This window comes from Homarus americanus, unplaced genomic scaffold, assembly GCF_018991925.1.
Source record: "Homarus americanus isolate GMGI-L3 unplaced genomic scaffold, GMGI_Hamer_2.0 scaffold56333, whole genome shotgun sequence".
Classification (NCBI taxonomy): Eukaryota; Metazoa; Arthropoda; class Malacostraca; order Decapoda; family Nephropidae; genus Homarus; species Homarus americanus.
In genome coordinates, this window is record NW_024734940.1 from 12215150 (window position 1) to 12227865 (window position 12716).

At 44.4% G+C, this 12716-nt stretch overlaps 1 protein-coding gene across 8 annotated transcripts in view; it reads left to right on the forward strand.

The window, feature by feature from the left end:
* The window catches only part of LOC121870672 (protein abrupt-like), a 46601-nt gene that overhangs the window by 12254 nt on the left and 21631 nt on the right, over positions 1-12716 (forward strand). For 5 of the 8 annotated variants that reach the window (XM_042372598.1, XM_042372595.1, XM_042372596.1 and 2 more), the window contains exons 2-4: positions 4208-4243; positions 10031-10121; positions 11883-12632. In XM_042372598.1, the coding sequence (XP_042228532.1) occupies positions 10041-10121; positions 11883-12632 (831 nt within the window). In that variant the 5' untranslated portion in view covers positions 4208-4243; positions 10031-10040. Of the gene's footprint in view, positions 1-4207; positions 4244-6567; positions 6655-10030; positions 10122-11882; positions 12633-12716 lie in introns of those variants that run through there. The other 3 variants (XM_042372599.1, XM_042372600.1, XM_042372601.1) reach the window with 3 other exon arrangements.

Below are 12716 nucleotides of genomic sequence, written 5' to 3' on the forward strand. Positions count from 1 at the left end.
TCTAATTTAATACGTAAATAATCTCAGTGGTTGGTGATAGTGGTGGTGGTGATAGGTGGTGGTGGTGTGATAGTGGTGGTGGTGGTGATGTGGAGGGGGGAGGAGGAGGGTGTTTATTCAACATTAAGGCCATCTCTCTCTCAAGGTCACGGGGTCAAAGGTTAAGACATACCTGTGTTATTAATTACTGTGTGTTGACCGAATGTGTGGTTGTTTAGTCGTGGTTAATGTCTAGTTAGTCAGGTGCCCAGTCAGATAACCAGTCAGTCAGTTAACCAGTTAGTCAGTTAGCCAGCCAGTCAGTTAGCCAGCCAGTCAGTTAGCCAGTCAGTTAGCCAGCCAGCGACCCGTCAACCAGTCAGTTAGCCAGTCAGACGCCAGCCAGTCAGTTAGCCAGCCAGTCAGTTAGCCAGCCAGTCAACAGCTCGTGAAGAACGTTGATGTAAAGCGACCGTAACGCAAACACGCGAGTGAGGTGTGTGTGTGTGGTGGTGGAAGAACTCCCTGTCTCACCCGCCCGCTATTGCCACCCACCCACCCACCATTTGCATCATCCACACCCTGCCGCCCATCATCCGCATCTGCCACCCACCGCCCGTTCCACCTGCCACTCGCTCTTCATACCAGCCACCTGCCTCTGACGCCCACCACACCTCTTACCCACAACCTGCTCTTGCCGCCATCACACCTCTCTACCACCCACAACCCGCTTTGCTGCCCACCACACCTCTCTACCACCCACAACCTGCTCTTGCCGCCCATCACACCCTCTCTTACCACCCACCACCTGCTCTTGCCGCCCACCACACCTCTCTTACCACCCACCACCTGCTCTTGCCGCCCACCACCTGGTGTCAATCTTAGTGTTTTTGTGGATCTTGTCAGTCAGTTATGAGAGAGAACGTTCACACACACACACACACACACACACACACACACACACACACACACATAGTAATCAATACAAGTTATATTTGAAGTATCGTAATTATATATATATATATATATATATATATATATATATATATATATATAGAGAGAGAGAGAGATGAAAGCAGTAAGCGTCGGGGAGAGAGAGAGCGAGCGAGAGAGTGTAGTGGTGTCGTTGACCTGAGGAAGTGTAGATGGTAAAAGTACCCCCACACTACTGCTACCACACCACACTACACCACCACCACCCCTACTACCCCCACACACTACTGCTACCACACCACCACCCCACTACCCCCCACACTACTGCTACCACCCCACACACCCCCCACACACACACCCTACCACCCCACTACTACACCCCCCCACACTACTGCTACCACACCCTACCACCCCCACTACTACACCCCCCAATACTGCACCACCCCACCACACCCCCACACACTAATACACCACACCCTACCCCCACTACACACCCCCCATTAGTAGTTGTAGAGGCTCCTCACTTTCACTAATGCCACTACAACTACTACTTAACTCACAAACAGGGGGCGGGGGACGCTACGGTGTATTGCAGATCATCTTTCACAACCTAACCTAACCACCCCCACACACACACGGACAGTACAGCAGTTATTCAGGGAGGAATTTCACGGGGAAATAGTTGTGTGAGAGAGTCGCGGGTTGACCACTAACTTCCGGCGTGAGGAGGAGGAAGAGGAGGAGGAGGAAGGAAGGGAAAGGAGGAGGAAGGGAGGGAGAGGTGGAAGGGAGAGGAGGAGGAAAGGAGAGGAGGAGGAGGAAGGAAGAAAGGAGGGAAAGGTGGTGGGAGGAAGAATCACATGACGTTCATACACTCACCGAAAGACCGTTTTAAGAGGTTAATGATATCCAGGTGTGTGTGTGTGTGTGTGTGTGTGTGTGTGTGTGGAGGTATTAATATTATCCAGTTTCCTCCTTCACAGTAAAGTAAATTCTCTTAACTGGGAGACTGGATGAGACAGGTGTGGGGTGTGACAGGTGTGGGACGTAACAGGTGTGGGATATACTCCATTTTATATCAATAACCTCCGCTATCTTCCTGTTATCATAAGAAGCATCGAGGTTCTGTTACCTGTGGGTGAGATTACAGGTGCATGACACATACTAAGGTTTACCTGCCAATAGTCACCTGAGAACCTTAATTACAGGTGTGAGGGACAGTATATCTCACTTGTGAAGTAGAAATGTGAGCTATTGAGATGTTATTACCACGACGGGTCATGAGTACCTGTGTGTGTGTGTGTGTGTGTGTGTGTGTGTGTGTGTGTGTGTGTGTGTGTGTGTGTGTGTGTGTGTGTGTGTGTGTGTGTGTGTCTGGCTCGAAGATTCTCTGCCTGTTATGATGAAGGTTGTAACAAGGCCTGGGAGCACTCTTCCTCCCTCCCTCCTTCTCTCTCTCTCTCTCGCTCGGTAAGCCACCTCCTTCTTCTTTTCCTATCCTCCTCTTTTGTCTCCTCTACCCTCCTCTTCTTACAGAGGGGGCTGCGTCTCCAAGGTCAGGCACACCGCCCACAAGCACCTCACCTGTACCTCTGATGGTCACCTGTAGCATCAGGCTCTCCACCCTTCTCCCCCCACACCCTGTCTCCCCCCTCCCTGCCACCCTCCCTACTGTCTCTCTCTGTCTCCTTCTCCCTGCCACCCTCCCTATCGTCTCTGTCTCCCTTTCCCTTACAATTCTCCCCCCCTCACTGTCTCCTGTCTCCCCTTCTCCCTGCCACACTGTCTCCCTTCTCCGCTAACTCTGTCTCCCCTTCTCCCTGCCACCCTCCCTTACTGTCTCTCTGTCTCCCCTTCCTTGCCACCCCTCCCTCACTGTCTCCTCATGCCCCCCTCCTTTCTCCCTGCCACCCTCCCTCACTGTCTCCCTGTCTCCCCTTCTCCCTGCCACCCTCCCTGCTCTTCTCCACACCTGACGTCATACCATCACACACCTCATGTTTAAACACCCTGACGCTGCCTGGGGGGTTAGGTTAGGTTAGGCAGGGTTAGATTAGGTTAGGTTGGGTTAGATTAGGTTGGGCGGATCACCTGAAGAATCGTCACCCCAGGATATCCCACCTGAAGAATTGTCTCCCTGCCGGACTCTGGGGCGACGATTCTTCAGGTGATCCGGTTAGGTTAGGCTAGCGTTAGGTTAGGTTAGCTAGTGGGTGGCTAATCTTCACGTGATCCGTTTTATATTTAATTACAACTAATAAAGGTGTGGTACAGGTGTGGGGCAGCAGGTAGTAGCAAGACCCAGGTAACTCTTGTAGGTGTGTGTGCAGGAGAGGATGACACACACACACACACACACACACACACACACACCGTCTCCCACGATCATGTTGGCTGTGCCCTCACCTCCGTGCCCTGCCCCCGCTGCCTTCACCTGTACTGCCACCACTACCGCCACACCTGTCACCACCACCACTACACCTGTCACCACCACTACACCCGCCACCACTACACTCGCCACCATCACCACCATAATTGTAGCGTCACCGTTACTAGTGGCGTCAGTCAGTGGCTCACATCCGCCCCCCTGCACTCCCGCCCACCACAGTGTGTGTTGGAGTACCACCTGTCGTACTCCACCACTACCTCCCTCTCCACCACCTTTTATACCTCCACCTCCTTTTTTACGTCTCCTCACCACCAACAGATGATGACCATGTAGGAGGTATCGTAATTGTTATAAGTATCGTAATTGTTTAGGTATCGTAATTGTTTAGGTATCGTAATTGTTATAAGTATCGTAATTGTTTAGGTATCGTAATTATTATAGGTATCGTAATTGTTATAAGTATCGTAATTGTTATAAGTATCGTAATTGTTATAGGTATCGTAATTGTTATGGTATCGTAATTGTTTAGGTATCGTAATTGTTTAGGTATCGTAATTGTTATAAGTATCGTAATTGTTTAGGTATCGTAATTATTATAGGTATCGTAATTGTTATAAGTATCGTAATTGTTATAAGTATCGTAATTGTTATAGGTATCGTAATTGTTATAGGTATCGCAGATATAAGAATTATTATTAATATAGACCTTGTTCCAATGTTGTGTATAATTTGATGTAATTGAATACCTGTACAGTCTAATTACACTGTATACCTGTATTGTTTATATACATGGTGAACTAATTTGTTAACTTGTATGATGATTTTACCATCTATCTATCTATCTATCTATCTATCTATCCATCTATCTATCCATCTAATCCGTGTTTGTGTTTCTTTAATTCGCAGGACCAGTCATTGTGCTCCGATTGTATCCACCGCTGGGTCAGTACCTCTTGTGTTTTGTTTTTACCCCGGGCTCTACTGTAGTGTGCTCACCTGAACATTACCCACCCTACCCCACCCAACCCACCCAACCCACCCCACCCAACCCACCAAACCCACCCCACCCAACCCACCCAACCCCACCCCACCCCAACTTAATACTAACCTAACCTCACATTAACCTAACGTAACCTAACCTAATGATAACCTAATCTAATGTTAACCTAACCTAACCTAACCTAACCTAACCTAATGATAACCTAACGATAACCTAATCTAATGTTAACCTAACCTAACGTAACCTAACCTAATGATAACCTAATCTAATGTTAACCTAACCTAACCTCCCCAGGTAGCATTAGGGTGTTTAATCAACAGGTGAAATAAACTGTGGGGAGCTAATCTTCAGGTGATCACATTCTTCAGTATTAATAAACCTTTTGTAGTTTATTAGTTTATTAAAAAATATATGTCTTGTGTATAGAAATAGGCGGTGGCAATACACAAACACACATACGTACATACACATACAGATACACACACACACTCAAACACAGACACACACACACACGTACACAGACACACAAACACATCTAGACACACTCAAGACACCACCTCCTCTTCCTCTCACAGTCTCTTTGTTTTCACGCTGGTACAAAAACACAAACAAACAAACAAACAACTGAGGGTCGGGAAGCCATAGGTCAGAGTTGAGGATGAATCTAGCCCGAGACCACCAGTGACGTATACAGCCTCTTATCACTGCATAATGGACTCCTCTATATAACGGACTCCTCTGTATAACGGACTCCTCTGTTTAATGGACTCCTCTATATAACGGACTCCTCTGTATAACGGACTCCTCTGTATAACGGACTCCTCTATATAACGGACTCCTCTATATAACGGACTCCTCTATATAACGGACTCCTCTATATAACGGATTTTCCTCCTATATAGTCCGTTAAATAGAGGTTATACTGTATCGAAGGTTCAGAGTTGTGTGTGTGTGTGTGTGTTACGTCTTTACACACCTGCCTCTATCTCACGGTACAGGAGGAAAACACTAACCTAACCAAACCTAACCTGACCTAACCTAAGAGCTGTCAATAGTGCTTCATAATATCGGTAGTAGGTATTAGTGTACAGGTATTTACGGTGGGGGGATAATGTACACTATATGTTATGGTGTTATGTTATTGGTAATGATTGTATTGGGTTATTGTGTTTTGGGTTCACACACACACACACACACACACACACACACACACACACACACACACACACACACATCAAATATTTGTTCCGCCAAAAGTCACAAGTGAACGCATCAGTATTTATGAAATGTCTAGGAAAACTCAGGTAATGTGTGTGTGTGTGTGTGTGTGTGTGTGTGTGGTTTTGTCTGAAGAAATTGTATTGTATGTTATTATAATCCAATATATTTCCGGTAAAGTATCAGTATTGTTTTAAGAAATATTGTTACGTTTTATTATTATTATTATTATCGAATTACTTGTATACAGGATGAAATATATAGTAATTATTATATATTTTTACTCGTCTGTCAGGGCGGTTCAAATCGCCATTCGTAAACTATTACTGTACTAATCTTCCCACCTTGATAATATTGTCTTATATTAACTGCTGTATTTTCGAGGTTTATGCCTAGCTGCGTGTGTGTGTGTGTGTGTGATGCTAGCTACGTGTGTGTGTGTGTGTTGATGCCTAGCTACGTGTGTGTGTGTGTGTTGATGCCTAGCTACGTGTGTGTGTGTGTTGATGCCTGGCTGCGTGTGTGTAGCTGCGTGTGTGTGTGTGTGTTGATGCCTGGCTGCGTGTGTGTGTGTGTGTTGATACTAGCTACGTGTGTGTGTGTGTGATGATGCCTAGCTACGTGTGTGTGTGTGTGTGTTGATGCCTAGCTGCGTGTGTGTGTGTGTTGATGCTGTTGCTGCATGCCCCCCCCCTTGTTGGTGTGTGTAGTAGTGCGCACTCTTCTCTGGCCTGTGTTCTTGTTATTGTTGTTTCCTACACACACACACACACACACACACACACAGTTTCCTCCGCTGGTCCCGTCTTCTGTTATTAGGTCTCTCTCTCTCTCTCTCTCTCTACACATGTTTGGTGCAGTACGTAATGAATCAAACTTCGCGATAACGATGTAATGTTATCTGAGACTTTGAATGATTTTCTTGTATATATGTGTGTGTCTGTCTGTCTGTGTGTGTGTGTGTGTGTGGTTTGAGTAGATTGTCATGACCGATATTAGTGTTGGGTGGAAGTGTGGAAGTGCGGGCTCGATGCCAGTACGTTGCGGGTGGGGAGCGGCGACAGATGTGCGTGTACGTGCGCTGCGGCGGCGTGCACTCCTATCGTTCTTAAACAGTCTGAGCGTAAACTAGTACGTGAGTCTAATGCCGCCGATGAGTGTTTCTAAATGATCATAACTACTATAAGAGACGTTTAGAAGGGGGGGTGTTACAGTAGTGGTGATGTGGAAGTATTGTTGGGACAGTTCTAGTGCGTGACGGCCGCGCAGCTGTGTGACCACCTGGTTTGTGTGTGTTATCGTACACCCGCCAACACCGGCAACCATCTGGCGCAGTGACGAGTTGCTTCATATTATTTTATGCCAGACGGGCGAGTGTTTATGTCTGGTTAAGTGATGATGTGTGTGGTGATCTAGTGCTCGGTTATGGAAGACCAGACGTTTTGGTGATGAGATGGCCAACTGTGGTGATGTAATAGTTATTGAGGGGAGAATTATAGGCCAGAGTGAGGGAGGAACTTTGAGGCGTAAGAGTGCTGGGTCATGTGAGAACCAGCGACTCTTGGCAAGCTTGGTTCTCACTCCCCCTCAGAGGCTCGTGACGTTACGCGGGTGACATGTGTGATGCCTGGCAGCTGTTTAGGGGGAGGGGGGGGAGGGGGGAGAGACCTTTGTAATGTATTTTCAGTCTTTGTCACTTTTCACCCCATCATCTCTCTTTCTCAGTTGTATACACTGTCCTGAATCCTCTCACTAAGATGTTTGTATTTATTTATATACACCAAGAAAGGCCCTTAATTCTCAGTTATTAATACGGTGGAATATTTTTGGGAAAGTATTTTAAAGGTTAGAGTAACTGAGTGTTGGCCACCGTTACATGGGAGGGAGCGTCACCCAGCATATCACATATAACACTGCCCTCACCTCCCTCACTTCTTTCTTCATCAACAAAACTTAAAAAAAAAACACGTAGGTGAGGTGGAAGGAGAGGCATGTTTATGGTGCAATACGATGGCGGTAAGTTATTTAGTGAAGACGAAGAGTGTGTGTTACCTGAGGCTATACCTACAAGGTCACTAGATTATATTTAGCAGCAACCTTGTGCCCTGGGTGGTGGGTGGGCGGGTCTCACCTCACCATGAACAAACTCTTAATGTATGTTTACCATATCATCTCCTTTTACTAAACTTAATAAATCTTAGTAAATAAAAATATAAAATGCTTCTAAAGTCAACAAACAAGACGCCTTTGGTATTTATAGAATAATTGTGTCTGGATATAACAAGTTTATTGCCATTTGCTGGTAGTATACATTTAACCTTGTATATATAATGAAGCTACCTGTGTTTCTTGCTAATGACATCATCTATTTGTTAATTTGTTCTCAAGTTATGTTTATTACCAGCTACATAAACCACCTTTTATGTTCTTTTTTATTGGTTAAGATAAAAAAATATTTTCGTTTAAGTGACTAATACATTTCTGTGGTGAATGTATGCACAGAATACATCCATGAACATGTATATAATTGTGTATGTTCACTTGGGGAATAATATAAAAAGTACTTGTGTATATATGGCCACAGTGACAGGCACTCGTATATGGCCACAGTGATAGTTACTCGTATGGCCACAGTGATAGGCACTCATATGGCCACAGTGAGTTACTCGTATGGCCACAATGATAGGCACTCGTATGGCCACAGTGAGTTACTCGTATGGCCACAATGATAGGCACTTGTATGGCCACAGTGAGAGATACTCATATGGCCACAGTGATACTCGTATGGCCACAGTGATAGTCATATGGCCACAGTAATACTCGTATGACCAGTGATGGTTACTCCTATGGCCAGTGGTGGTTACTCCTATGGCCACAGTGATACTCGTATGATCACAATGATACTTGCATGGCCACGGTGATAGGCACTCGTATGGCCACTGACAGTTACTCGTATGGCCACTGATACTCGTATGGCCACAATGATACTCGTATGGCCACAGTGATATATATATATATATATATATATATATATATATATATATATATATATATATATATATATATATATATATTGTGTGGTAATCCTATACTGAACCCTCACTATTACACCAGACTTGTATTTCCTCATTTACCCGACACGCTTGAACACCACAATCAACTGTTATTACGTTACGTACTTACCCCAGGACCTAGTTGGGATTATTTTTTTTTTTTTGGCTAGCTTCCCGTGGGTGGTACCTGTGCCGTGTGCTCCACTTATCTACCGTGGTGGGTTTGTGGGTGAGTGGGATGGTGTGGGTGGGTGGGTTGGGTAGTGAGTGCTAGAGGGACCATGAATGAGATCGTTGCGCCCCCTCACAAAAACCTGGGCTGGTCGCTCCACTCAAGGTCGGCCAGGTCTAATCTAACCCGCCTGCTGCAACCGATCCTGACCCACACACCTCTCTCTCTCTCTCTCCTCCTCCTTCCTAGCCTTGAGACCTCTCCTACTACCCCTCTCCCAGCCGCTCCTTTTTCCTGTTCTCGCCTCTGTCTCCTCTCAGCTATTTTCATGGATGTGTGTTGGTTGGATGTTGTTTATAAGACTCCTTGCCAAATCGTGTGTTAGGTTTGTTATTTACTTCCTGGGTTTAGAATTTCCTCCATCTGTATATACGTCTGTACTGTTAAAAGGTGAAGAATCATTTGCATTATATTTTCGAGGTAAAGATGAAGAGAGAGGATTTTGTTCATTTCTGTTTGACCAATCAGTGCTTGACGGCAGCTTTGATATTAGATAAATGGTTAATGAAATAGTTTTGGGGGTTACCTGAAGATCAGACACCCCAGCTTATATCATATGAAGATTATCTACCATAAAACTAATCTAACCCAACTTAATCTCACTTAACCTAATTTACCCTAACACTTCCTAATCTAACCTGATTTACATATTGCTTTACCTAATCTAACTGACCCAGGTATTACTAATGATAATCTTCAGATGAAATAAGTTAGGGTGTCTAATTTCAGGTGATCTTAGTTTTGTGCATCTCTTAATTATGTCATTTAAGTACAGTACTGTAATGTTAGATCCTTGGAAGTACTGTACTGTAGGTGTAAATAAGTGCTAATGTAATTGATTATATATGTAATACTGTATCAATAATTATTCTGTTAATTCATCAATAATCTGTGCTTTATAGTTGAACATCAGTGTTAAACAAATCATCACCGAGTCCTGGGTTCAGTCCCCGGCCCAGGACAGATATGAGAAGGGTGTTATCCAGTGTGACTCTACCAAACATGGCAGGTTTTTTTTCCTAGTACAGTACAGTACTCCTGTTTCCTCCTGTACCAACACTGGACAGTAAAGGTCGTAACAAAGAACAGACCAACTGTCCGAACGAGTAGTGAACTCATAATTGGTGAAACGATAAATACAGTATAATAAAATAAAATAATAAAATAAACAAATCATAGACCACTTCCATTAATATATCTAACTGACTGAAACATTTTTCTTCCAGAATAAACACGATGACGGACGAGCTGCTGTCACTTAAGTGGAACAATCACAAGTCCACTTTTGCGGATATACTCACAATACTCAGGGACCAGGTGAGTCACTGCCTCACCTGTCAGGCACAACCCTCACTAAAGTTAATTGTTTTTGATATATTAGATTTGTTAGCAGGTGAGAATTTGTGTTGTACAGTCACCCACAAAGTCCCGTCGCCTCTCGTGCTGCCCACGAACCCGAGATTCAGACTCGTGATCCCGAAGCAGCAGACACTGATGCTTTATTCTGTCCACAAATGCTTCGGATTCACAGATCTGAATCTTGGGGTTCATGTTTCAGGAGAGACGAGAGGAATTCTGTGGGTGACAGTACATATACAGGACATTGTATTTCAGATCATCAGAGTACAGTAGTTCTATACAGTACCAGTATGATGTAAACTATACACTGAAGTTCCTAAAAGAAACATATTGACCAAAAGGGGACAAGTTTCATTGTTTTACTTCACCTTCATCATGACCCCAGGATTTAGTCTGAAACACAGCGTCTTGTTCAGGTTCACTTGTTTTAAAATTAGCCCAAATTCCTCTTGTCATTTGAGATCTTACAGACTGGTTATAAATGACTGCTCAGTAGAGATGGACAAAAGGTTACATACAACACCATTTACTACGTTCCTCCTAATTATCAATGCATGTAAATAATAGATAGAGAGAGATACTGTAGATAAGTATGTAGATAGATAGATACATACATACATATTCAGTAAAATCATCATACCCCAAAAAATATTCTCTCTCAGTAAGGTCAGAGTAACAGCACTTAAGTCAATTTTATTTCTTAGAAGAGAAACACCAATTACTGTACAGGTACATAATTTACTGAGGAAAAATGACACTAGGTTATTCATTTCTGGTTAGGTCATTGCATCCCTCTGGCCGAGATACTCTTCAGCCACCATAAATGCATCTCCTTCCATCATCTCAATGCAGTGTAGGATAAGTTGTATCACTTGAGAGTCTTCCAACCACATCAGTTACACACCTCATAGAATGGCTGGTCGCTACTGGCTGGGGCACAATGTATATATATATATTTTTTTAGCTCCTTAAATGCATTCCTCTCTCTCATTGTTACCCTCGGGGGACAGTCACCTCACTTGCCAAGTTTCTTTGATAATATTAGGGCGTGGATCTGTAAGGATGGCGGCCATCATCAGTGGAAGTTAGCTGTAGGGACGGTGGCCCTCTTCAGACTGGATTATTTTGGCCTTTGTTCTCTTATATTTTATGTCTTATTAGGAAGCTAAGCAGCCCTCAGATATCTCCCTTAAATAGCTCTCAGACAATCCCCCTCCCTTAAGAGCCCCCAAATACATCCTTAAACAGCCCCTAGTCACCCCCTTAATTAACCCCCAGATGCCCCTTAAACAGCCCCTAGTCACCCCCTTAATTAACCCCCATGCCCCTTAGTCACCCCCTTAATTAACCCCCAGATGCCCCTTAAACAGCCCCTAGTCACCCCCTTAATTAACCCCCAGATGCCCCTTAAACAGCCCCCAAACTGAGTGTGTTACAGTATCTCACCCCAGACAATGACATTGACTTATAATGATGGTATTGTTAGTTAGGTAGTTATGTTGTTAGTTATTAATGTGTGGATGGAATATCTCTTGACTCTGTATATCTGATGGAGGTAATTGTACAAGGAATAATTACCCTTCATAATCTGTCATTGGCTTCTCTACACCATCAGTACACATTAGTTCCCTTACTCTTCACAACAAATAGGGATATTTCTCCTCATATACTTTCATCAAATGAAGTGTCATATAAACTGAGTCGTCTTTTTCTTTGCAGGAAGTATTCATCGATGTGACACTAGCGTGTGGTGGAAAACAGTATCCAGCGCACAAATTCGTGCTATCAACATGTAGTGATTACTTTAAAGAAATGTTCACAAAGAATCCTTGCAAACATCCCATCGTATTTATGAAAGATGTATCAGCCAGAGACTTGGAGGCATTATTAGATTTTATGTACCGAGGAGAAGTTAACGTGCCTCACCACAACCTAGCGTCACTAATTAAGACCGCAGAAGGGCTGCAGGTCAAGGGTCTAGCCGTCCCAGATGATCCCATCCAACTCAGAAAAGCAGACCGATCGACAAGAGAGGTCCCAACCCCCAGACCGCCCCCAGAGCCTTCGTCCAGTCCGCCGCCAAAGAGAAAAAGAGCGAGAGACCCAGAATATATGTCCGGTGGGCTAGGACTTATGTATAGTAATTTGTCTCCTCAAGAACCTAACAGTCCGTACGACCTGTCACAAAAATCCTCCTCATCTTCTGTGTCACAATCTGATAACGCCCAGAATGAATGCACTCATTCTGCCTCTCCGGATCAACCTCACTACGGGAACAAGGAAAATTCGCCGGAAGACTATAAGTTTAAAGCAAGTACGCCTCAGCCTCCACACACGCCACAACCGCCACGCTCTCCGGTGCCGATGACTCCCTTGGAAGTTAACTGTCAAGACAGGAATCGAGATGAATCGGATCCTGTGCCGGGTCCCTCCTGGAGACCGAGTTCTGCAAAACCCGACGATGAAGTGGTGAGTCCGTGATCACATCTCATTTTTGTTTATCAATTGGAATATTGTGAAATTTGAATAGAAATTAATTTACAAAAGTCGTGT